Source organism: Pelodiscus sinensis, chromosome 2 (genome assembly GCF_049634645.1).
Source record: "Pelodiscus sinensis isolate JC-2024 chromosome 2, ASM4963464v1, whole genome shotgun sequence".
In the NCBI taxonomy this organism is placed as follows: domain Eukaryota; kingdom Metazoa; phylum Chordata; order Testudines; family Trionychidae; genus Pelodiscus; species Pelodiscus sinensis.
Genome location: NC_134712.1, coordinates 102141642 through 102168920, shown reverse-complemented (window position 1 = coordinate 102168920; position 27279 = coordinate 102141642). Strand labels below are relative to the sequence as shown.

The window sequence follows — 27279 nt, the reverse complement described above, 5'->3', positions numbered from 1 at the left end:
CTTTTGAACACAGGTTAAGTTAAAAAAAATCCCCTTTCTCTTACCTGCACTGTCCTTTTGGTTTGTAATTTGCCATGCTCTCTAGGAGATAATTATGCTTTGTTGTTTCAAGGGCTCGTGCACTTTGTTTTTTTCACTCTTTCCTCCTTGTGTTTTTTTTTAATTCATCTTAGAACAAGCACACACTTCAGCTACTGAAATTCAATGGTACTATTGAACATAATATATGTAATTAAGAAAGGATTAGTCAGTTATGATACCACAATTATACTGTAGTTACACTGCAATTATAATATCATTATGGCTATGCTTTTTAATCACTAAATACCAATAATTTGAACTAAAATCCACTGCTCAGAGCAGGGTCTGACATTCTATAGGTCTGTACAGCACCTAACATAATGTGAACCCAGCCTAGTTAGCCTAAGGTTAGGGTCACAACATAAATGTTGATAATAATGACAGAACTAGAGTGTATTACTTTGCATTAGCTTTTTGGTTTCATAATTAAGATTTGTATTTTTTTTAGAGTTCATTAACATTAAATTGTATTTGCACTGTTCTTCACTCATTCGTGGAGGTAACCTTCTAGTGAAAGGTAACTGTAGGTATAGAAAGCATAATCACACTGCAGTTGCACTATATTATAAAGCGTGTCCAGTTTATCAAAAGCTGCTAGGTAACAACATGTTGACTTCTGGAATGTTGATCAACATTATGTAACATTTTGATTATTGTCACTGATGACTGGCTCTCAGTGTTCATGATTGGGACCAAATTTTCAGGAGCTTAGCTGCCATTTAGGTACCAAAATAAGAGGCCAGATTTGCAAAAGTTCTCAACATGTTATGCAATGAGCTCCTTTGAAAATCCCATCTACCTGTTACAGCTGCTGAGTACTTCTGAAGATCTGGCCTAATTAGGTGCCTAAATGGGAACTGAGTACTTTTGAAAATGCAGGCTTCATGGTAACCTTTATTGGAGGGTGTAGGAAGGGGCAGGGGAACTTGCTGAGTCACATCACTCAAAAGAGGCTGAAGATACTGTCACCTTGAAGCTGACCTGGAAAGAAAAATAAAGGTTTTGTTTGACTGATTATCTTTACCTAAATTCAGCAAACCTAAGAGCCATGACTCACCAGCTGCTGTGCACAGTCACATCACCGAAATACTTCTTGCAGCTCCTTCCTCAAGTCCCATTTGCATCAAGTCTAGCTCAGATACTAACATTCCTCCTTTCACAGGAACTTATTGCTATCCTAGATTCTATTATTTCTGTAATGAAATGAAACAGTTCTGTGGTGCAAGTTTCCTCTATCAAGTCCTTAAGTTGGTTATGCCACATAATATTGCATAGGATCAGATTAGTTCAAATCCATTTGCATCCTGGTCCCTTGCAGGTGATCAGATCCGCCCCCACCTATTCCCCCATCAAGCAATCCATTGCTTCATTACCCCTGTCCTGGGAAAGATAGTTTCCATGAGTGGTAACCAGCTCTTTGTCCTAACCCTAAGTGCTTTGAAGGATAGGTCATCAAGGTTTAACAACCCTTCACTGTTAACCTTCTGCTAAGTTCAAGAATGTCTCCTTACACAACCTGAATGTTTTCAGCTCAATGTAGAGGGTACATAGCTAAGGTGAAGGCACAGAACAAGTTTGCAATCAAAATTCCCTTCACAAATCAAAATGGAATTTGCTAGAGAGATATGCAGACATGTATTAATCCATCACAAACACGTCAGCTAGGAAGCTAGAACAAATAAAGCTAGTGTAAGCACATGCAGCCCCAGCATGTTCTATAACCAGATTATAAAAACGAATGGAGCAACAAGTGGCTACAAAGTCTTACAGAGAGGAATGCATGAATGGTACTGGAGTGAATGCCAAAAATACCACACTGATCTGAGAATCTGGCTAAGGTGCCATTGTTTAGGGCTCACACAAGTCTCGCCAGTATGTGACAGTCTCAAGAAAGCCAACTGAAATGGGCCATGCTCTACTCCAGCTGCCACATACTCTTGGAGTGTAGAGTATCTCTCAGCATGGTAACCAGCTCAAGTTACAGTGTTATTTAATATAACAGGGTATGTCTAGACTACATGCCTCTGTCACCAGAGGCATGGAGATTAGGCTACCCGGCATAAGAAAATGAAGTGGCGATTTAAATAATCTCCGCTTCATTTAAATTTAAATGGCTGCCGCGCTGTGCCGATCAGCTGTTTGTCAGCTCAGCGCGCTAGTCTAGACACTCCGCAGTCGACATCAAAGGCATTTGTCAACCTCCCCGGTATGCCTCGTGGGATAAGGTTTACAAAAGAATAATAAGAAGCAAAAAGCACAAATGGCTGTCTAGGCGGGGTTTCCCAACCTATGGGTTGGGACCCAAATATGGGTCACCACTACATTTCAAAAGGGTTGCCAAGAGTCTCTCCAGGTGGCTCTGCCCTCCCTCCTCCCCCCGTTTTTTAATTGCCTTGGGTCACCAAGTCTTCCTGAATTGTCAGAATGGGTCCGCATCTGGAAAAGGTTGGGAACTGCTAGCCTAGAGCATCCAGGCCTGACAGGAGATGCAGGCATAAAAGGAATGATTGTGGTACACCACCTAATTTTCTCAACCTCATAATCATCTTCTGCATTTCCACTACAAGTGCCCATGGCCTCCCACAGCCAGCAGCGTGTGTTGCTATTGGTGGTACACATCTGCACATGCCATGGTGCATATAACAAAATGTATTCTGCACATGGATGGAAAAAATTAGAGGGAACATTACAGGGAAGATAGAGATAGAATGATTCAGAGATCAGAGAGTGCTAAGGATCCTACACAGACTCACAAAGGGAGCTGAACCTACACCAAGATACTGCAGTGTCAGACTTGCTCATATTCTGAAAGGTACTGGAGAATTTAAAGCATTGCAGTTTACTTTTCGTTTTCAAGAGAAGCCTCTGAAAAGATGCTAGAATTTTTCAGAAAGCTTGGCTCTTATGGGCTGAATATATTTCTCCATTCACCTTCACCTAGAAAGCAAGGCTTGTCGGAAAATGAAACATCCGTGCCAAAAACATTATTATGGCAGAACTGCTCAGCCCTCATGTGCCCACTAAAATGGGATAATGGTCATTGGAAGCTTGCCATTGCCATTAAGCAGCAAATACTGACAGACATCTGCAACTCAGTGTACATGAGTCTCATAACAATAGCGGCCTCTTGCTTAGAGGAGAAAAATGTTTTCAGGGCCTCGTGATGCTGCATTTCAATGCAGGAAGGAATATAGATTCACAGAAGTTAAATAGGCAGCAATTGCAATCCCTTTGCCTCACAATACTAGAGACAGGCTTGTGAAACCTAAAACAGCAAATGCCAGAGAATCTAGCAACAGCTTCTGTGGGAAACACACTGCCTACAGATTTCTAAAGCCGTGGCTGCGCTAGAGATTTGCCCCAGTACAAACATTGGTGACCAGGGCAAATCAGACAGGCAAAAAAAGTTATAAAGTGCAGATTACTCCATTGAAAGCAAAGGTAAATTGCAGTGAAGATAACTATAGCCTGATTATAGTTGCATTTTTTGACTGTTCAGTTAGATTACTGACAGTTGAAATCCCCAGTGTAAAAGCCCAAAACCTCAATGTTCACCTAAAGCTGAAGATAGAAAAGGTTTGGTGTTATAAAACATTTTGTATAGCAAGCAGCATCCCCAAATCACATCATGAGTCAGACTATGGATTTGGTTCTCAGCTTACGTGAGTTTTACACATGAGTTGTACCCCACTGACTTCTCTTTGTAAACAGTAAAGGTAAGTGGACTTCAGTAGAGTTACTTCTGAATTACACTTGTGTTACTGAGAGCACAAATTGGTTCTATATACCTAGGCTTAATAATAATTGTTGATTTTATGTTCATACATAATTGTCCCATTTGATACCACACCAATAGCTGTCTTGGTTCACTGAGCGTTATTCATGTGTCAGAAAAAAAAATAGTACCACTAGTTGCATGAGAATGGCCACAGCAGGTCAGCCCAATGGTCCAGCTAGCCCAATATCTAGTCTTCCAAAGCATCCCCTATCACTTAGTCTCATATCTAGGGGTGTGTCTAGCTGAGGGCTTACAGGATCTGATGACAAAGGGTTCTGGGTCAGCTGATCCCCGTCTAGACTACCGAGCTGTGCCAACAGTCAACTGATTGGCACAGCACAGTGACCATTTTGATGTAAATGAAGTGGCGATTATTTAAATCACCTCTTCATTTCCCTTTGTCGAGTACACTCATCTACATGGCTCCATCAATGGAGCCATGTAGTCTAAACACACCCTAGCTGTAAGAGGTTTAGGGACACTCAGAGGATGGAATTGTATCCCTGACTATCTTGGTTAACAGCCATATGATGGACCTATCATCCATGAATTTATCTAATGCTTTTCTGCATCCATGTGTAGTTTTGGTCTTTACAACATCCCCCCACAATGAGTTCCACAAGTTGACTGTGCATTGTGTGAAGAAGTATTTCCATTAGTTTGTTTTAAACCTAATACCTATCAATTTCATTAGATGATCCCTAATTCTTATGTTATCTGAAGGGGCATTTAAGATTCTTATTTCACTTTATATACACCATTTAAGATTTTACAGAATTCTGTCATAACCCCTCTTAGTTGTCTCTCTCCAAATTGCATAATCCCCATCTTTTTAATCTCTCCTCATATTGAAGCTGTTCTATACCCTTAATCATTTATTGTTGCCCTTCCATTTATTTTCTATTTCTAATGTATCTTTTTTAAGGTGGGATGACCAGAACTGCATGAAGTATTCAAAGTGTGGGCCGGCCATGTATTTGTATAGTACCATTGTGATTGTTGCTATATACTCACAGGTATTGCATATTTTCTTCTATTTATTCTCTTTTGTCAATAAAATAAATTAGCAGAAATAACTTACTTTGTGAAAGTAGCACAAGTATTTATTTATAGAGAACAGGATGACTCATAAGGTTAGGAATGGAACAGAACAGCATTCATTCCTGTGTCCAGAAAGGTTGGCAGTGAATGAAAGTCAGATGTTAGATTTACAGGACAAATGACCAGGAAATCTCTTCTTCACTCAATTGGAGATTAGTACTCTTTTTTGCTTTTTGCCTATTTGCCACCTTCCTAGCTCTCCATGATTTTTCACAAATACTTGTTAATAGTGCAGGAAATTCACTACATAATTCTCTTAAAGTCAGATTGTGATTGCATTATTAACACTGAGTAGTACCTTGTTCTACATGTAGCTAATGTAACCATGAAAGACATCACACTAATTTACAACTCATGCCATCCAGGCCAGCTAATTTTCATACATTCGAATACCCCAAGTTCATTCCCTTACTCAAACTTTGTCAATAGCTATTTTAACAAAGACTTCCTTATTTCCAAACTTCTTTTCTCTTTCTTTTCTAAGACATATTTAAAGAAAAAAGAGTTTGGTATCCCAGCTATATTAAACGCATCATTAATTTCATCGTATTCCTCATTTATTAAAAGTGCTTAAATATTTATAAAACCTTCCTGCTTCCCCTGTGGCTAGAATTAATTCATTTTGTTTCTGTGCCCTTATATTTTTTCCTACTAGACATGGCTCATGCTGTGCATTTTTGTTTGGTTGATTACTCCCCTGAATCCTTCTCCTGTTTCAGTATGGGGGGGGGGGGGGAGAGAGTGTTTAAATCTCAGCTCCTTTAGCAGTTTTCTGTGATACTATATTGTCTGTTCTTTTTCTTTACATTCTCATTTTCCCCCAGATTTGTTGTATCTTAATTATGGCATATTTTAAAAATCCCCAGCTACCAATGGTTTTAATGTTCCCTGTCTAACAGCTCTTTCACTAGATTACCCAATCACTCCAGATTTCCTCTCTTGAAATCCTTTTGCTGTCAGAGAATCCATTTCTTTCTCAATCCAAAAAGCTTGTGGTTCACAGGGACAAAGCTTCCCATATATTTTCACAGCCTCCTTCCTTTTCTCCCTATCTGTAAGACCATTATTTCAGGATGGCTCCTCCATTAGTTGGAGTCTTTTATTTCTGACTTTCAATGCTGCCCAGTGTTCCCTCTAAGATGTGTGCTTGAGCAGCTGCTCAGGAGGAAATCAAATGCCGCCCCGCTGATTAGCAGAGCACCCACAGTTAGGCTTTTTGTTTCTCCTGGTGATGCACATTCACACATACCTTGGTGCACATACAAAATGTATTTGCCTTCAGCGCAGCAGTGAGCCCCACAGGGATCCCAGTGTTGTAGGCAGGCTATAAACTATAGGATAGTAAGAACTACTCCGGGCCCTGGAGATTTATTTTACAGTCTAAGAAAACAAGCGGACAAAGAAAATGAAACTGGTTCACAGAATAAACTTAAAAACAACAAACAGTCTTGCAGCACCTTAGAAACTTCTTTACATTTTTCAGTTACAGTCTAACATGGCTACCGCTCTGAAACTTTAGGTTCACAGAAAGAATGGTTACTTACTTACTCATAACTGTTGTTCTTTGAGATGTGTTGCTCATGTCCATTCCATGTAGGTGTGCGCGCGCAGAGTGCATGCATCATCAGAGATTATTCCCTCAGCAGTACCCGTTGAGCCAGCAGGGGGCCCCCTGGAGTGGCGCCAGTATACTGGCCGATATATACCCCTGCTGGCTCCCCACCCTCTCAGTTCCTTCTTGCCAGAATACTCCGAAGAAGGGGAGGCAGATGGGATTTGGAATGGACATGAGCAATACATCTCGAAGAACAACAGTTATGAGGTTCTTTCTTCTTCGAGCGATTGCTCATGTGCATTCCATGTAGGTGACTCCAAAGCAGAACCTGAGGAGGAGGGGTCGGAGTTTTAACCTTCCACGGAATAGAGGACTGCCCTGCCCAGAGCAGTGTACTCTCTGGTCTGATGTGACAGCACATAGTGGTTGGCAAAGGTGTGGATGGAGGACCAAGTGGCAGCCCTGCAGATGTCCAGGATCAGGACCTGCACCGTGAAGGCCATGTGAAGACCCAGGTGGTGGTGGCTGGCTTGGTGGAGCCCCGCACCCCGATGGTCTTGGAGATGCCTGACTGGGAGGTAGCGACTGCACCGACGTCAGAGATCAAACCAGGAGAGTTGCCGATGGAGGGGCCTGAGGCCCTGAGATGACTGACCCTGCCCTCAAAAGATCCGCACCTTGGCTCTGGTGGTAGGCCCCGGGGTCCAGAATGGCCACTGACCCAAAGGTTGTGGGGGCCATGTATGTTGCATCATCAGCACTGGAACCGACTGTGCCCCATGCTGCTGATGGTGGTGAGCAGAGGAGCTGCAGTGCTGGGATCGGTGCCACAAGTGGGACCGGTGCCGAGAGCAGGATCTGGAGCCTCATGATGACCAAGTTCACTCTGCCTCTGAGTCAGTCAAGTACTCCAAAGCTGACCAGGGGAGGGCCATCCGGGGTTCTGCCTAGGTTGCCACCAGAGCATGTCCGGCCATTGACTCAGGTTTGCCATGGTGCCAGGGAGGTGGAGGTTGCATAGCTGGGCCGGGTGCTGATAAGCTCTGGGCAGAGATAGGAGCCACGGAGCTGGGTGCCGTGGATGATACCGCACGGTGGTACCATATCAGTGCTGGGCTTGGTGCTGTGTCCCGTGCCACATCCGGTACCGGGGTCAAGTCAGTTGTCGGTGCTACAGTCAGTGCCGAGATCGGTGCCAGAGTTGTGGGCTGCACTGAGTGGTATTTTCTGGCGTCCTTGACTATGTCGTTGGATGTCCTCGATGTCGGTTGGTGCCGGTCATTCCTATGACCTCTAGTGGGGGTCGGTGTTGGGGGAGATGAGAGGACAACTCAATCAAATCCCTGGCCACCTTGAAGGCCTCTAAAGTGGAGGGTTCTGGGAAGTCCCCCAGTGGGCTGGGATCTCGATGTGGAGATAAATGTCCACCTGACCAAGATGGTCCGAGTTCAGCGCTTGATGGTGCCACATGCCCTACTGAAGGGCACACAGAGGGCATGCACCTCAGAGGCGATCTACCTCTGTTAGGCATCTTCTTCTTGTGGCACCAGGGACTGCGACTGGTGCTGAGGCCTGTGAAGTGCAGGGGAGGCGCGAGAGTGTGCCGAATCCTCCCACACCTTAATAAGCTATTCTGGAAGAAATACTCAGGAATAGCTCATTTCAAAATAGCATGTCTACACTATAGGGAAGACTCATAATTAGTGTGAGGCAGGCTCCCTTAATGTGGATGCGCTACCTCGATGAAGAGCCCCAGAAAGCACCGAAATTACTTTGAATTCCCTAGGGGTATGTCTACACTACCTCGCTAGTTTGAACTAGCGGGGTAATGTAGGCATACCGCACTTGCAAATGAAGCCTGGGATTTGAATTTCCCGGGCTTCATTTGCATAAGCCGGGTGCCGCCATTTTTAAATCCCGGCTGGTTCGAACCCCGTGCCGCGCGGCTACACGCGGCACGAACTAGGTAGTTCGGACTAGGCTTCCTAGTTCAAACTACCATTACTCCTCATTCCACAAGGAGTAACGGTAGTTCAAACTAGGAAGCCTAGTCCGAACTACTTAGTTCGTGCCGCATGTAGCCGCGCGGCACGGGGTTCGAACCAGCCGGGATTTAAAAATGGCGGCACCCGGCTTATGCAAATGAAGCCCAGGAAATTCAAATCCCGGGCTTCATTTGCAAGTGCGGTATGCCTACATTATCCCGCTAGTTCTAACTAGCGGGGTAGTTTAGACATACCCTGGGGGAGTAGCTATTTTGAAATAGCAGCAGTGGAGCGTCCACACTACAGCTATTTCAAAATAGCTATTTTGGAAAAAACATTACTCCTTGTGGAATGAGGTTTACAGAAGCCAGAGTAAGCCATCTGTTATTTCAAATTTATTTTGTAATAATGAAATTGCCCTGTAGACGCTCGCATTGTTCTTTTGGAATAATGGCCGTTATTCCGAAATAACACTGCTGTGTAGATGCACCCTGAGGCCGTGTCCAGACTCAGGGGTTTTTTCGGGAAAAGTAGCCTTTTCCCGAAAAAACTTCCCCTGCGTCCAGACTCAAGCCGCATTCTTTCGAAATTATTTCGAAAGAACGCGGCTTTTCTTTCGATGGCGGTAAACCTCGTTTCACGAGGAAGAACGCCTTCTTTCGAAAGTTCCTCTTTCGAAAGAAGGCGTTCTTCAATGTAAAGAGGCCGTCTTCGAAAGAGAGCATCCAGACTCGCTGGGTGCTCTCTTTCGAAAAAGCGGATTTCTCTTTTGAAAGATCCGCCTGCAGTCTAGACGCGATCTTTTGAAAGAGCCTCTTTCGAAAGAAGCCTGCAGTCTAGACATAGCCTAAGGTGTTACAGGACTGCTCCTTGTTTTGAAAGTTAGACTAAGAAGACTACCCCTCTGAGACTAGAAATCTTGCGTTCACGTCCCACTGGGAGGGAGGGGAGGAGAGAAATGTCTGTTTTAGTGACACTAATGCATCGGGAGGGAGCTTTGCCCGCTTCCTAGGAACAATGGGAAAGGCAATGACAATAACACCAGTGCCCCAAGTCACCAGCTGCTGCCGCGCCTATGGGACAACAGCAGTGCGAGCGGGTGAGAGGCGGGAAGGAGCAGCCCGGCTGCCTCCGTGCTGGCTGCCCCCGCCCACGCCTCAGCGCCCGGGAGCAGCGGCTGAGTGCGCAGGCGCGGCAGGGAGGCGGGCAGGAGACAGGGACATACGCGGTGCGAGAGGCCGGAGCGGCGCAGAGCGGAGATGGGAGCCGTGCGAGAGATCTGCAGCTAGCCCGGCTGCACTTGCTCAGACGGCTGCGGGGAGGCTCAGGTAAGCTCCGCCGAGCGCGGGCAGCTGCTGCCAGGACTGCCCATGGCATCGCCCCCCCCCCCTGCATGGAGAGGGAGGGAGTGTCCCTGTGCCAAGCGTCTGCTGTCCCGACGGGTCTTCAAACTTGCCCCTGGCAGATTTGCAGGGGAGGGGCTGATCTGAGCACTAGCCGGGGCGCGGGGGGCAAGTTTCTGCGCCCGTGGTGCTTCTGATCGGGTGAGTCCGACGCAGCTGCTGCCGCTGGCTTTCCAGGGCGGGATTTCACTTCCAGCCCAGAGAGCCTCTGGTGGGACCCTTTCCTGGAGGTTTCCTCACATGCCCGCATCTTTAGACGCGAACCGGTATTCCCGGCCAGCCCCACGCCCCGCTTAGCCCTCCTCTCCCTTCCTTCCCCCCGCCCCAGCCCTGCCCCCGAGAGGGGCAGGCTGCTTCCGTGTGGCTGCTGCTGTAGGCGCAAGCCCTGCAAGGGGCAGCGGGCTGGGCTGGTTCCACGTCTGGCAGCCACCGCTGGGTCACGCGGAGGGCAAGAACCCGAGGGCGCTGTCCGTCTCTAGGAGCACACCGCTTGGGTCTGGCCGGGCGAAGGGGGTTCATCCCCCGAGCCCAGCGAAAACGAATCACCAGTTGCTGGGAGGCGGCTGCTTGGCGAGGTGCTGCTGCTGCTGCAGCGGGGGAACAGGTTCGCCCGCCTGAGCCGCGGCGGGGTTTCAGCACCACGGAGAGCGCCCGCGGCGCCGCTAAAGGCCGGAGGTGAAGGGCGCTGAAGGTTCCTGCCTCCTGCAGAGCCGAAGCGGGCGAGGAATCCAGCTGCGGCAGGTGGGTCGCGCTGCTCCAGCCACCAGTAGAAATTCTGGCGTCGTTTGTACCTTCCGCAGAGTGGCCTGAAGAGGGAACTATACGGTCTTCGCCCTTGCGGGAGGGCGTTCTGCCGCGGGACTGGTTCGCAGCCGCGCCAGAGCAAACAGCCCCAGGCAGCTCTCAGGCAATAGAGTTATAGCAGGGGAAGAGGGAACTCTAGTAACTTCATTGTAAACAAGTATCCTTCAAAGACGCCATGCTGCTTTCCTGGGGCAGAGGGAGGGTAGTGGGTGGGGATTTTTGAGGTGATTAGAAGGGGGGTTGAATTCCATTGCAACAGCGAGGCACAGGAGCTATGTTATACAGAGAGTAGTACTTCCGCCATTTTTCCAGAGGGGTGGAGAATGCCATCGACCTTGTCTAACAAAGAAAAACAGCAAAGAACAGCCTTCCTTAATTGTTCCTAAAGGGAAGTAAGGCTCGCAAACCCAAAGTCACCTTTCCTTTCTGCTATGGTGCATCCTGTTGTAATTACACCATACAATGTGTTTAACCTGTTGCAAACCCATTACCCTCCTGAAACCTATTTAAAAGTTGTGACTCCCTAAGTGTGAGATGGTGGTATTGCCATGAGCCCTTAGTATTGCTTACTGCTTAGTTGCACTGACCTGGGAGCAGACCTGAGACCTGATGCAGTCACAGTAAGGTCTCTACTTCCCTCTTGTTGACTAAGGGAAGTAATTTGTGTCATTTCTCTCCCTGTTGTAGTTTATTTCCTCCTTTGTGCTGCTTTAGCTGAAGTCAGGCTCCACCTACCTGCACAGAATAGGGAAGAGGAGCTGCATTTCTCCTGTGCTCAAAAGGGTGTAGCCCGTGCAGGAAAGCAGAGTGCTTTACATTATGGCCGTCTAACAGAGATCATGATTGATTCCTCAAACAAGAAAAGAGGCCTGATGGCTTATACAGAGGGCTTGATGCAAAACCCACTCAAGTGGATGGAAAGATACCCATTGATTTCAATGAACTTTGCATGAGCCTTGGTTTAGCCCAGGGTGGGCAAGAGGCCTCTGAGCCAAATCCCACTCTCCAAGTGGATGAGTCCGGCCCAGGGACACCCTGCCACTCCCCCGCCCCCAGGGTCTAGGGACAGGAGGAGGGCATGAAAGCTCTCATTTCCTGTCCCCACCCAGCAAGTGCCATGCATCCCTTGCTACATGGAGGCAGGGATGGAGAGACTTTGTGTGCTCCTCCCACTCCCAGGCCCTGATTGGCCTGGGGTTGGGGCAGCTTGCAAAGTCTCCTCCTACCCTGCAAGGGGGCGGGTGCCTAGAAGCAACTGCCAGTTGTTCTGAACAGCTGGTGGTTCTCTTTAGGTGGGGGAGGGAAGGGGCAAAGATTTCACATGCTCCCTCACCCCCAGGCAAATCAGGATCTATGGGAGGGGAAGCACGGAAGTGTCCTGGCTCCATCACTTCTGCCAGAGGTCCTGTCCCTTCTATAGCAGCCCAAGGTTACTTCAAATATTAGTGAAGTGCCCCCCCATCTAAAATTATTGCCCACCCCTGTTTTAGCCTCTATCCTAAGGGAACACTATGTATTGATATTAGGTTTTTTTAAGCATCAAGATTATCCCATAAATTATCATCCATGTTCTTTACTCCAGAATTCACTAATTCTAAGGTCTTTTTTCCCCTGTAGGTAAAGACTGGAAAGATGAGCCTTTAAACAGAAAGGTCAGAGTGTCTAACATTGAAGAGAAGGACTTCAAACGTAAGAACCCATTTTAATTTGTGTTTTACATTTGTAGGTTCATGATCATGTATGTGCACGTTCTGAGAGCAACATCACATTTCTGTTTTAGCATAGCTTTAAAATTCAGCTTTCTAAAAAGGTAAACATTGAATATATTGCAAAGCAGTTTGAAAATTCATTCAGTAATTTCTCTTCAAACATGCTCAATGTTTTATTCATTTGTTCACAACACTGATCTTGCCTCTCTTCCCTCCCACCCCCTGCTGTATCCGTGCAGTGTAATAAAGCACAAAAACATTGGATAGTTTTTAACAATTGAATAAAGTTGCTAGGGAATGGGTAAGGGGCAGCTGCTTGTTCTGAAGTTCTGATTCAAAATTCTCTATTCTAAAACTTGGTAATGATTACACTGGCCCTCTGTTATTCTGTGAAAAGGTTTAGAGATAAACAGCTGTTCCATGGCTTTCTACATGCTCTTAGATCAGAGAAGAACACTGATATGGGGTAACAATGTTTTCCCCCTCTTTGGGGGCAAAGATCTCCAAGCATTGGCTTTTAAGCACAGATCTTTCAGGGTATTTAGGCACCTATGGAATATAAGGTGCTGACTTCCTGTCAAGTCCCATATGTGGTGGGAGGGATGCTAATCTGCTTCCTACTCATTTAGGTCAGTACAGAGCATCACTGACAATCTCTTTAAATTGTGTGTTTACCTCAGGTTTTTTGGCACACCCTCAGGTGATGTCAAGATACTTTGCAAACACTAGGCCTCATAATAATTTGTGTGTGCCTCCCTCTACCACATCTGGTAAATGGGGATATTGAGGTTTACTCCTCATTGCGAGGCACTGGAAGGCATATTAATAAGGTGGTCAGATCTTTGAAGGATAATACGACAATATGAATATAGGTGTTAAAGGGCTGTGTCAATAAATCAGCACTGGTAATTCATATAATCACTTTATAGTCCAGTGTGCAGAGGATTACAGGAATCCTGGGTCAGTTTTAGGTTCTGCCAGTAACTTATTATGTGGTGATAGGCAAGTAAATCATTTAACTTCTCAATGACTTGCTTCACACATCTATAAAATGGGCATTAATAGTACTTACCTACCTTATAGATCTATTATGATGCTGAATGTCTGTGATTGAGATCACTTCAGTGTGCGCAAAATATTGTTTGTCAAATAAAACATTCTGCTTATGAATTATTACTATTTTATTATAGTATTTAGAAGTCTGGTTACATATAGTTCTCATTTTTTGCTTTTACTAGGAGTATTTGCATAAGTATATTTGGGGTATGTGAAAAGATTTGGGATTGTTTTTTTTAAGCATTCTTCAGTTGAAGTCACTGTCTTCTGTAACACGACAGCTAGCTAGTTGCTGGAGAGATTGTGATATCACAAAGAAAGGACTTTTATTGCAGGTATGGAAACAGCAGGAACAGAACACATAAGGAATAAAGATTTCCCCTTTCACACAATGAATCAAAAACCTGAACACCACAAATGTTCTATATGCACTTTTGCTGTGTGGATGCTCTCTTTTGAAAAGCTTTTCCGGAAGACCTCTTCCAGAAAAGCTTCTTCTGAAAGAAGCCTGCAGTCTAGACATAGCCTCAGTCTGTGAGAAATACCATAGGGAGGAAGAACAAGAGGCTGGGGAGAAGCGGGGGAAGAGAAAGGAACCTTTAGATTCCCATCCCACTCCCCAAAAGGAGAACTCACTGAAACCCCTGTTAAGAGCTTCTTCATCTGCTCTGTCTGGATGCTTAACAGAGAGGGTCCAGGAATGCTGGGTAGCAACATCATAAAGCTTGTTGCACCTCCACTTTCTCCTGCAGGAGGTGGTCATGGCTCTACTGCAGTGGTCTCCAACCTTTTAAACCACAAGATCAATTTAAGTGCAATGTAAGATCTAACCCAAACCCAGATACTCTTGCCCTGCTTCCTTCCCACCCTTTCTCCACCCCGTCTCCACTGCCTCACCCTGCTCACTCCTTCCCTCCCCCCCCATCATCATTCACTTTCACCAGGCTGAGGTAGGGGATTGGGGTGCAGACTCTAGTCTTGAGCTAATGAATTTGGAGTGTGGAAGGGGCTCTGGGAAAGAGTTCGGGTGCAGGGGGACTCACATCTGGAGCAGGAGTTTGGGTGCAAGAGTTAGTTCAGGACTGGGACAGGTTCAGGAAGCAGGCTCTGACTGGACACAGTCTAACAGACGGCTTCCGGGTGGTGGAGCAATGGGGTTAAGGCAGGCTTACTCCTGCTCTGGCCCTACACCTCTCATGAAAGCAGCTGGCATATGCAGCAGTGGATCCATGGCGCCGTGTGCTACCCCTCATCTACAGGCACTGAGCCCACAGCTTCCACTGGCCATTACTGATCAATAGGAGCTGCAGGAGTGGTGTCTGCAGGCAAGGACAGTGTGTGGAGACCCCCTGCTCTGCCTTTCTTAGGGGCTGCAGGGACATGCCAGCCACGTCCTTGAGTAGCAATTACCACAGGAATAATGACTCCAGCCATGACAGGTTAGGCATTTGAGAACTCACTACTCAAAGAATTAAATTTAAGTGTAAGAGAAATGAAAATTATGAAATGCACAGGCCAGTCAAAAACCAAAAATAACACTTTGCAAGCAGTAAAAAGTCACAATGACTTCTCATGTGTGCTGGGCCGGGAGATGAGTGTGAAGGACAGTGTGTTTGTGAGAATGACAGACACACAGAGTGTGTGTGACAGATTTGCATTGCCAAGTTCCCTCATCCCCTTCTCTCTGGGTGGAGAGAGGGTACAGGAATGGAGGGAGGAGGGACCCCTTGACATCAGCGCCCCATTCTTCTCCCTACCACACCCTGCACAGCAAGCAGGAGGCTCCTGGGGAGGGGGGGGGGCGCAGCTCTAAGGCAGAAGACAGGAGCAGCGTGACAGTGGGTGGAAGGGCAACTGAAGTGCCAGTGCTTGAGAGCTTCCTGGCCAAACAGTCAGGATCACCTGCCAGAGGCTCCAGGATCTACTGGTTGGTGACCACTGCTGTACTGGAATGGGCTTTGAATCTCATTGGACAGGGAATATCTACATGTTTGTAGGCCTCCTGGATACTGGATCTGATCCATTTGGCCTTGATATATCAGATGCTTTTATGTCTTTCCATAATGGCAGGAATATGGAAAATACATTAATACCTGGGGAATAGGAAAGTTACTACCACCAGAGAAAAGCGCATGCCATTCCTCAACACTGAGCCATGAAAACAACCTGGAATTAAAGCAGCTAATGGATTACTGGCATAGCCATGCCAATTTCTATACCTAGCAAGAGCTGAATTCTGCCATTGTTTAATTAGCAGGCTCCAGATTTTTACATAATTTCAGTGAGTGCTGCAATACTTGTCCATCTCATTTAACAGAGAGGGAAGCTAGTATACTGTAGTGAGTGAAATCACGTGCATTTGGGGTATTGCACCAGTTAATGAGAGAGGGGCTAAAACCAGGAAAGGGGGATTGGAGAGAGAGTTAAAACAAACAGGTTAGATATGCTTGCATTGCACAGCTTTAAAAAGTCAGGTGCATTACTTGAAGCTGAAGTTAGGTCTCACTCCTACCTTTTGGTTCCTATAATTCTACTAAATCCAAACAAAGTACTCATCTACAGATGGCATATTAAAGTGGTACACTCATTTTTAAAAGGCCTGACTGATTTCATTTACACTCAGTGAAGGAAGAGGAGGATGGAGGTCAGAGTCTGGCCCTGGATATTTAAACCAGAAAAATCTTTGTTTTACCAGTACTTTATTATGATGGAAAGAACTTAGAACACAGGATTTACTTTTCACAGTGGGTAAAATCCTAACCCTTTTGTAGTCAATGGAGCCAGGCTTTAATCTCACAAATTTAATATTTGCATCTGGTACATTAAAATAGGCTAACAATTTTCATTTTTTGATTTTCAAATTTTAGAACACGTTCCATCCTCAAAATGTATTTTTATTCAGAAAAACTCATTTTTAAGGTTAGTCTTCATAATCAGGTCCCCTGTGTCTGTTGATGTCATGATTATATATATTCCCATAGCCATGTTTCTATTTTACAGATTTAAGAAAAACATGCCATCGAGAAGAGTTTGTGAAGTGCTCCAAATTAACAGAGAAAGCTAGCTAGCAAGCAATGCCTACCGGGACAAATAGTAATGGTGTTTGTATCAGAGACTGAGGCACTCAGTCTTGCAGTAATGCAATGCCTCTTTCAAGTTACATGAAATTAAATGATATTCCATCATGAATTATGGCACTGGGAATGCTACATGTAAAAATAGCTTTGCTGAGTTTTCACTGATCCATCTATAGGGTGTAATCCTGAAAGATGTGAAGGGCTCTCAATACCTACTGCTTCAGTGGGAGTTGAAGGCCCTTCACCTCTGTCAGGTGTGCTTGGCATTTAGCAAGATCAGTTCATTAGTTTGGGAGCATGGGTTGGAGAGAAGACTCCACAGGGTTTCTTCTCTTTCCAGAGCTCATACCAAGAGATTATTTGCATCCTTTTGGTAAATCCCCCAGGGTTACTAATTGGGTCTGTCTGGTGTGAAATCTCCCATTGCAGGTAAGAAGGATGAGCTCATATGCGGATATCTGCAGCTCCAAGCAAGCACAGAGCAGCGCTGAGGGAAGTTATCAACGCTATGGAGTCCGGTCCTATCTGCATCAATTTTACGAGGACTGCACAGCTTCAATTTGGGAGCATGAGGATGATTTTCAGATCCAGAGGTCACCTAGCAGGTGGAGCTCTGCATTCTGGAAGGTACAGCCCATCACTCCATGGAAGCTATTACTTGGTATCAGTCACTGCTGAGCACCCGCCCTTTGAAAATGAGGCCCTTTTAATGTGTATCAAGTTGGTCATCAAAAATTTAAGCACCAAAAAATAAAAATCAATCTCTTGTGAAATCTTAGCTATAATGTGTGAAAGTATAGAGAAATTACTCTTGATGGTCATACCAAGCTTTCATTGACATTCATAAAAGCACACAGAGTGTATGATCAAATTTCCAGAGAAACAATAAGGCCTTGGTTTACTAAAAAGTTAGGGATCCTGTGAGAATCAATCTTGGCATTTATTACTGAAACTTGACTTACACCATACCATCCCTTTAACCTCTGCAAGAGAGACATTTCCTGGACAGAAAACAAGAGGCGGTCATATGTAATGATGCCACCAGGGTGTGAATTAAGGACTTTCAATGCCAAAGCTCAGCCCTCCACTACCTATGCTAAAGGCAGCATTTTTTTTACCTAGTAGCAGTACTAGGTTATACTGGGTCATACCAAAAGGTCCATTGGACCAGGTATCTTGCCAGGTGCCCCAGAGGGAAAGAAACAGGTAATCATCAAGTTCTCTTTTGTGTAATGGAACCCCAAGTGCAGAACAATACACACTCATAGCCCCTCTACACATACATTTTATTTTTCTGGGAAACTCCCGAATGTATGATCTAAACAAAGAGTAGTTGTAAAAACAATTCTAACATGGCAATTCAGCCACATATTCAAATTCTATGAGACTCTGGTCCCAAAAGACAATGTCTGCTTCCTTGTAGGACTGACAGATATTTGTCTAGACAATAAAAGTGTTACAAACTTGTGAGGCCACATTCATTTTAACTCTGTTTGTTTTCCAGGTCGGACTCATCTCTGGGGTGGTTTTTATGCTGATCGGGTTAACCGTTCTTGTAGTAGGTTTTCTTGTGCCACCAAAAATCGAAGCCCTTGAGGAAGAAGATTTTGTGGTTGTGGATAACCATGCCATTCAGTATAATGGAGCCCTAGATATATGTAAGCTGGCAGGAGCAATCTTATTTTGTATTGGAGGGACCACGATGGCAGCATGCCTGTTGATGTCTGCTTTTGCTAAAAGCTACTCCAAAGAAGAAAAGTACCTTCAGCAAAAGTTTAAAGAGAGAATAGCCGACATAAAAGCCCATGCTCACCCAGTCACAAAAGCACCAGCACCAGGAGAATCGAAGATACCTGTCACTTTGTCCAAAGTTCACAATGTCCAACCTTTGTCAGAAACCTGACATTTTCCTTTTTAATTTATACATCACTTAATTTGAAAAGGTCAGCTTTTGTGAGCATATGAATTTGTGTTTACAGTATAGCATTGAGTGCTCTGCTCTGTAAGAGGGGAACTAATTGGAAACTTTGCCCAACAGAATTAAAATGTTGGCAAAGGAGGGAAATTTAGGTGCTTAGTGCTTTGAATAATGTATTTACATGTTCAGATGTATGAATAGTGTAAACAAGTGTTCACCCTATGTTGATCTAGGTCAGTCTACCAACACTGCTACAATATTGAAAGGGATAGAAGATTTTTAACATTTGTTTCATTTGAGAAAAATGAGACCTTTCATACTAGTTGATTCATGGCCATTCAAAATTACACTCTATTAAAATTAATGTTGTGTATTTTTTTTAATCTACACTAACATTTTTTAGTGTTGGTGTTCTTTCACTTCCCAATCCTGCTGTACATGGGAAAAATATATGCTGCCCTCCTCAAGACTCATGTTTGTAGTCTTGTCATTTTTGGTATTCTATATAAAAATAATATAAATTTAGATAGTCTGTGTTTCTCAGAGAAGAAACCGTGCTTCCCAGATTATGATTTAGGCATATCACCTAACAGTTTCCATATGGGAAATAGACATCATTTTAGGCCCAGATTTGCCACAAACCAACACAGATCTGCTCCTATCCATCCTTTTTAAAAACACCACATTTTATTTTATTTTTAAAAGCTACAAAAGCAGGATTATGAAACACTCAATTTTGATTGAGAAAAAGAACTCCACATTTCCCCCATCCACTGTTTGGTGTGGTGTCTCTCATCATGAGTCTTTGCCAAACATTTTTAAAACTCATAACACATGTGGGCCTTGGCAGGATGGAAATCAGCTTATGATTTAAAATGAAATTCCTAGCCTGCTCTGTCCTGTCTCTACTCAATCCCATCAGTTGACCTTACAGAATCTATCTAAAGAGATTTTACAATGTTGTTCTATTTTTATAGGTAGTAGATCCAGCTCTCCTTAACCAGAATACATGTGTCTAGATGCTTACCTGAAGAGTTGTTCTTTCACTAAAGAAACTTAATTTTGTTCATGAGACAACTCATTCTCTTAATCAATGGATTTAAATTAAAGGTGTATAAAAAAAAATAATGTGACCTTTGTATTCTCTGAAATCACAATCCACCTTATAGTGCTGTCTATTTTTTGAATGGATTCAGTAAAATTATATGAACAAGCTAAACATGAATTTTGTTGAGTCCTTTCAAGTAACCATTGATGCCTTTCATTTATGAAGTTAATCGTCAATTTTGTGCATAAAGAAATTCATGACAATGACGTTGAAACAGATTCAGGATGGACTCTGGCTAGCCAAATTAAGTCTAGAGGTGGATGCACTCCATGCTTTGCTAATTCTGGGTCTGCAGAGCCTTTCCCAGACTTTGGAGGTACAGAAACCAGAAGGAGGGTCTTTGAGCTGAAACTGGAATAACTAGTATGGATGGTGATAGAATTAAGAAAATTGCATATGATTGTAAGAAAAATTCCAGCCAGATTATCACAGCAATACAAATCTGAAATGCTCAAGGACTAACATTCTGAAAGATGGCCGATGATAGCATCACGAACAAGGCGTTTCACAGACTGAAACTGACTCAAATTCTGTGTATACATGGCAATTTATTGGCACTCATGACTTGCAGTGCAAAAGTGTAGTTCACAGGGAGGAGAGGGTGAGTGGATAGTAGGTGTTGAATGCACAGGCAGGACTCAGGTGTTTGTACCAGATGCAGTTTTGCATGCCACACTAAGGAAAATGTGGTCAAACTGCAAAAAATCCAGAGGAGAGCAACGAAGATTGTAAAATGTTTAGAACATGACCAATAAGGACATGTCTTTTTCTAGTGTAAGGCCCCTACTAAGGTTTGTTGAGAGCAGCCTTTATCATATATGAAGACTGTTATAGAGAAGAGGTTAACAATTCTCCAGGTCACTAAAGGGAAGGAATAATGGGCTTAATATGAAGCAAGGGAGATAAAGGTGAAATTAGGGAGGTGGAGGAGTCTCTGTCAGAGGGTTTTAAGAACAGGTTAGACAAACACTTGGATTATCTAAATATACTTGGTCTCCCCTCAGCACGGCTGGACTATAACTGTGAGGTCCCTTCCAGCCCTAAGTTTCTATGATTATATGAAACTAGTCAATTAGCCCATCAGCAGACAGGATTTTCAGGTCTCTCCTCCATGTTGGTCTTCTCTCCTGAGCCTCCCATCTCTTTCTCCATGTCTCTTTCTCTCTCCTCCTCCTTCTACTGCCTCCCCCTCTCTCTCTCAGCTCTCCTCCACCTTCTGCCGGTCTCTCTCTTTCTCTTCTCCCCCTCCTGCCTCTCACTCTCTCTCCACTCTCCTCTGTCTCCATCGGGGATGCACGCTCGTCCAGGCCCTGCCCCCGGCCATGTACATCACCGCCCCATCCCCCTTCATCACGCTCAGCTGACTTCTGCACTGCTCAGCCAGGCTTTTGCAGGGAACAAGCAGAGCAAGTGGCTGTTTGGGCTCCCCCGCGGTAGCCCAGCTGGGCGGCACAGAAGTCAGCTGAGCGCCATGGCAGGAGGCAAAGGGGGATGAGAATGGGGTGTGGGGCGGTGACATACATGGCCAGGCCCTGCCCGTGTACATCATTGCCCCGCCCCCTTCCCCTCCTGTCATGGCGCTCGGCTGACTTCTGCGCCACTTAGCCGGGCCGCCACAGGGGAGCAAGCAGCGCAAGTGGCTGTTTGGGCTCCGCGCTCCCCATGCAGCATGGGGGTGCTGCATGGGGACCGCGGCGCCCAAACTGCCACTTGCGCTGCTTGCTCCCCTGCGGTGGCCCGGCTGAATGGCGCAGAAGTCAGCCGAGCACCAAGGTGGGAGGCGAAGAACGTGACTCTGGCAACAGCGCCCCCCCAGAGGGAACAGTCAGCATTTCAGGCCACAGCATCCCCCAGAGGGAACAGCCAGCACTTCAGTGTTACAGACTCTCAGACACTGGGCTACTATATATATGACTAGCCAATTAGCCTGTCATAAGACGGGATTTTCAGGTCTCTCCTCCATGTCGGTCTTCTCTCCTGAGCCTCCAGTCTCTCGCTCCGTGTCTCTTTCTCTCTCTCCTCCTTCTACTGCCTCCCCCCTTCTCTCTCTCAGCTCTCTTCTGCCTCCTGCCTCTCTCTCTCTGTCTCTTCTCCTCCCCCCTCCTGCCTCTCACTCGGGGGACCACGGAGCCCAACCAGCCATTTGGGCACCACACTCCCTGTGCTGCATGGGGAGCGTGGAGCCCAAACAGTCACTTGTGCCACTTGCTCCCACGTGGCGGCCTGGCTGAGCGGCGCAGAAGTCAGACAAGCCCCACTGCAGGAGGCGAAGGGGGGCAGGGTGGTGACGTTCACAGCCAGGAGCTGGGGCCTGGAGCCACTGTCACGCTGCACATCACCGCCCTGCCCCCCTTTGCCTCCTGCCATGGTGCTCGGCTGACTGCGCCACTCAGCCGGGCCGCCACAGGGGAGCAAGCAGCCGTTTGGGCTCCCCCGCGGCGGCCCGGCTGAGCGGTGCAGAAGTCAGCCAAGCACCATGGCGGGAGGCGAAGGACGTGACTCAGGCAACAGCACCGCCCAGAGGGAACAGCCAGGGAGGCAACAGCTCCGCCCAGAGAGAGCAGCCAGCATTTCAGCGTTAGAGAGTCACAGACATTGGGCTACTATATATGATAAGCAATGACAGAAAATGTTTCATTGGCAGGAGATGAGTTTTGACGATTGTGTGATAAAGAACACCAGAACACAATTGCTGCATCATTCACAATTGCTTGTTCTTTATTCAACACAGTATAGCCAGCACAGCTTATGTCTTTAATCTAGCTCTTTTCATGTCAGAGGCTTGTTTGCTATGCCCTTCCTTCACTGCTATCAGGTTGTGAGTGTGAGAGCAGCAGGAAGACAAGACACTCTGACCTTTTCAATATGAAGTTTAATTAAAAACTGTGACTAGTGAAAAATCTGACATTTCAGATCTTACAGTATCGCTCACTACACACAATTAAGACGATGGTTCTAATATCCCTAGCCTGGGTCCCATCTTTCTACTGGTCTTTTGTAATTACACTTGAAATCAAAATGAAAATCCAGCTTCAAATGAATGTTTTCCCATAATGGCTGCATGTACACAGAATGTTCTGAAACACACACGTCTATCATCTTCAAACATCTTTTACCAGGAGAGGTGATCCAACAGGCACTGAGCTATGTTCGGGATGAGCTGGTTCAAACACTGGTCAGTCTACCATATTTTCACGTCCTCCTTTTTGGGTTAATATGTTTTGACACTTTAAGGCTGAGTCAGTGCAGCAGCCACATAAGAGGAAGAGGCAGGCCTTACTGTTATAACTGAAGCCTGCCAGGATAAGAAGCATGCTTGGGTCCCAGAAAGTGAAGGATGTTGAAGAGGGAAGTGAGAAACAGTGCCTCTAGCTAAGCTTGCCTAACGCTGTCAACTGAAAGACCTTCTTTTCAGTCATTTAAAATTTTGCCAAAATGAAAAACTGCTCTAGCAGAAATTTTCTGAGACAGATGCCTGCCTCACCTGAATTTTTTTGGAAAGTTTCAGCAACAATGGTTGTCATTTTCAAGACCTAAGTCAGGGAATAACATTTTGCTGGTGTTGAGTAATTCTTATGGTCATTTTGTTGTGCAGCGCTAAGTCTTTCCATATTCGGCTTTGGTAAAAGAATCACACTGGCTCCAGGGATGTACTATTTGTCATTTTTGAGAAAATCCACCAATGTATGGCCAAATTATAAGCCTCAATAAAGGTCTGAGCACACATTCTCAGTAGAGGATGATTAGATTTTGACAGCTACATTTTCTGAATTTCGCATCTGCATGCGCCACCCCCTCATAGCTCTTATGGACTGACCAGACTGCACATGCACCATATCCACAGAGCAGCAGAGCAGGCTGTGGTAGCTGAAATTGCTCCTTCCTCACAATCTGCATTGGCTCCAAGCACTGCTTCCTCTACTGGCATCCAGGCAGCATAGAAAGAAAAGAGAAAGCACCATGACCAATACAGAGGGTTAAGGAACACAGGACATTGATGGAAGGTTGAGTGTGATAGGAGCTCTGAAGGGAAGAGGAAACAGGAACAAAGACAGAATGGACAGGAGCAAAGGCAAGGAACTGGAGAAGAGAGGGACTGGTTAGGAGAGAGAACAGAACGCTCTACACCCATTAGAGCACACTCACCTCCAGAACCTGGAATTAGGCTATGTCTATACTCTGGAGCCTATGCAGGCATATCCATACTAGCACAGTCCTCTGGTGTAGGCTCCATCCACACAAATAGAAGGGACACCACCTCTCTCAAATAATCTTAGCTGCATTGAGACAACATGGCTGTGTCTACATGGGGGTTCTGTAGGGATGACTATACAGCCACTCCCCGAGTTACGACCACCTCCACTTACGACCATCCACACTTACAAACAAAGGGATCATAAATGTAGATCCAAGTTACGAACAGCGATCCGCGCTTACGAACAGCCATGTAACTATGGAATCCGAGTTACGAACACTTCGAGTTACGGACCAAGTGTTGGTTTGTAACTTGGGGAGGTCAAAGATGTGCTTTTCTACATGCCTGAGCAGCACAGCTATGCCAATATAACTTGTAAGTGTAATCCATGTTTTAAACACAGGATTCCAGCGTTCCTCTGCCATCTGGCAAAGAGTTGTGAAACACCAGTGAAATGAGCAATTTTCCCCCCTCCACTATGGTTAGTTCCCATGAGGATACTGGCTACCACTTGAGCTGTAGCTAAGCCAAATTCCACCCACCAGTCTCATAGCAGGCAAAGGACAGCAAATAACTAAAACTCATTTCTCACTGCTCTCCACCCTCCTATTGCTTCCTCCAGCTCTCTAGTCCCCATTGTGAACCCCATCAATGTCTGGTACTGCCCCTCTCAGCCCAACTATTAACCTCAGATTCAGCCTTTCTGGGTCTATGGAAGGTTTCCTAACACAGGGATTGGATAACATCATGTTCACAGGTAGAATGGAAAGTCTCAAGTGTAGATAAGGGCCATCTTGACAACAGATTGAACCTCTCTAGTCCAGCACCCTTAGGACCAGATGATGCCAAACTACAGAACGTGTTGAACCACAGAAGATCAATATTGTCTAGCAGCATTACCCACATTTCCACTACTTACTGGACTCTTAGAAAACATTAGGGGTAAATTAGAGCTAAATAACAGCACAGAACACTGAGAGGCAGGACTGGTGACTGGAAACAAACTTTATGATACTGTGGAAAACTTGGCCACACCCATGATAAGTGGACATCTGGCTATCTAATGTCATGCCAGACCACAGATGTTGATGGACCAGAGTGTGCCGGACTGGAGAGGTTTAATCTGTACTCACTACCTTGCCTGCTCTCTACCTTCTATCACACTCTTATGTGTATTCTAACCATTTTCATTTTTCCTTCTATCCTTCTGAGAGTTAGAATTACAAGTCTTCCTTTACCATATGAGCATGCATCCTGCAATCTGCATGGAGGAAATCAGATTGCGTGGTATGACTGGCAATCATTGCTTTTATGGTGGGTTAATTTGGATGAACATGCCCACAATGATTGGGTCAGTTTTCCCTCTCTCATTACATAGGGACTTCACCGCAGTGTTAGTATTTTCTGCTCCCAGTCTCTGCTAAGCCCTTTATCTGTCTTTCATTCCCTTTGTTGGGTGACTTGCTGACTAAAGACAAGGAAACCCAAATGTCCTTTCACCCTCAGCTGAATGACTGCAGACTCTTACAGGCTTTATGGTGCAGCCCCAGAATGTCATTTGTAACTGTGTGTTTCCACCTTTTGTTTGCAAACAGCAGCAATAAGAGGCCAGGAGGATGGACCTTCCCACTTTATGACTGGACTACCCAGCTGCAGAAAGGGCAGCACTCTATGAACAAGGGGGGGAACTTTATCCTGGGTAACAAAGGAAAGAAAACCTATAGCAAATTTCAAGATGTAAGCATGTCAGGAGCTTTTCTTTACCAGTGGGCTAAGAGCCAAAGCAGCAATTCCAGTAAAATGAAGGCTTTAGAGCATATGGCCACTCAATGTTAGCAGGTCACCCAGACATTATACACTAGGATGTCAGAGAAACTTAGTCACTATAAGTCTGATGTGTGAGATGCTATGATAGAATACGATGCCCTTATTTTCCAGGGGCAGGGCTTGAAGGCCCTCTCTACTCATCCTGCTTCATTAGTAGCTAAGAGCAGCGGTGCACTTAGAGAGAACATTCTCTTCATAGGTTTTTGGGGTAAAGCTACTTCAGAAGGCCACCTACTGCTTGAGGTAATTATGTTTTGGTTCTGCCAATTTGCTCCTGTGGTACAGCTTGTCTCTTGGTGACATTGACACAAATGGGAATGCACTGTATGTGCCTACAGTAAACTCACATTTCAGACATTTTGAGGCTATGAGGGTTTCTCTTGGGGCTCTCTGAAAACAACTATCAGTGTCTTAATTTTCAGGTCTGATTTGAAAGTGAGATGGCTTATAATAAACAAGCTGAGGCTCCAGTAATTTACAAGGAGGTTTCTTTTCAGCACCAACTTGGGCAAATCCTTGTATCATAAATGCAAATAAAGAATCAAATAAGGAAATACGCTGCTGCAAATATTGCAAAATTTTAAATGGCCCAGTTTTTCCACAGCATTCAATTTATTACACTGGTGGGGGGAGGGTTGTAAATAAAGAGGGAATATTAAACACTGCCTATGAAACAGCCAAATTATTTCAGATATGTAATTCTAAGAATTAGATTCTAGATTAGATGCTCTTATGTTTAGACTAGTTAAATGCACCTTCCAGCCTGGTATCACCCAGTGCATCTATTCTGATGGAAAGAAGCCAGGTTGACATTAGAGTGTTTCCCTTTGCCAGCTCCTTTTCCTACTCCCTCAATCTTTTTTGGGAGCTTTGTGCCTTCACATTACCTGCTTGAACTTCTATGACCCCCCCCACATAGACTGATCTTTCAATGATCAGTGGAGCAGAAGTAGTTGCAGCAGCTATGAAAACTAGGCTCAAAACAGTGTAAGCAACAACAAAAAAGGGAGGACGGGTCCTGGCTGACAGAGAAGGACAGGTGTAGGCTTTTTTAAAATAAGCCAGACATGTCAGTCTACTTGCTATGGACAATGGAGCCTACCTGTTCAGGAGCGGAGTTCTTTCTACCAAAATGGTTTTGCTGGCGCTTACACTGGGACCATGTCTTTTCTCTAGGCAGAAATGTAAAGAAGAAATGCTTCACAAAGGTGAAGTTTTGGTGGCTGGACACCATTATTGCTCAGCTAAGGCTGGTAAAAGTATTGCTCTCCCCTTGCCTCTTTTGGTGAGGCATTCCTCCTGCTGCTGAGTGGGCAAGTATTAATCAGTTGGTTTGCTGCCAAGAGGAATGTCCCTCAGGTTTTAAGTAATGCAGAGCTCTTTTCAGTATCCCAAGAAGCACATACTGGCTGAGCGCATCACACCATATCTATCCAGCACAGGGCTGGCAGGCTCTTTTCATGGACACATTGTTCTCTACACATTATTGCCTTGTTCAATTATTTATGGTGCCACTACATTTAGGCTGGGATTTTTCAAAGGAGCCCAATGGATTCAAGTGCCCAATTACCATCAAAATTCGATGGGATTTGGGTAAATAAATCCCTAGAATTCCTTTGAAAATCCCAGCTTTATTCTCCCTCCAGAAGAATCATCATGTTCCTGTAGCCAAGATGTCCTAC

At 45.2% G+C, this 27279-nt stretch overlaps 1 protein-coding gene across 2 annotated transcripts; it reads left to right on the top strand.

Annotated features, from left to right (window-relative positions):
* The first annotated feature begins 9674 nt into the window (after positions 1-9674).
* On the top strand, positions 9675-19875 carry NRSN1 (neurensin 1). Of its 2 annotated transcripts, none has more exons than XM_006133989.3 (4): positions 9675-9828; positions 12325-12396; positions 16979-17176; positions 18054-19874. In XM_006133989.3, exons 3-4 carry the CDS (start codon positions 16988-16990, stop codon positions 18450-18452), a joined length of 588 nt encoding a protein of 195 aa, XP_006134051.1. In that variant the 5' UTR covers positions 9675-9828; positions 12325-12396; positions 16979-16987; the 3' UTR covers positions 18453-19874. The 2 variants fall into 2 exon arrangements, with proteins under 2 accessions (XP_006134051.1, XP_075777271.1); XM_075921156.1 differs by lacking the exon at positions 9675-9828 and adding an exon at positions 10222-10644 and having other exon boundaries at positions 18054-19875.
* Positions 19876-27279: the final 7404 nt, after the last annotated feature.

Bases quoted from the DNA above. Each gene is read 5' to 3' on its own strand.
- NRSN1 (XM_075921156.1), top strand. From the start codon at position 16,988: ATGAGCTCATATGCGGATATCTGCAGCTCCAAGCAAGCACAGAGCAGC. The intron at 17,177-18,053 runs GTACAGCCCATC...TTTGTTTTCCAG, and splicing joins GGAGCTCTGCATTCTGGAAG to GTCGGACTCATCTCTGGGGT.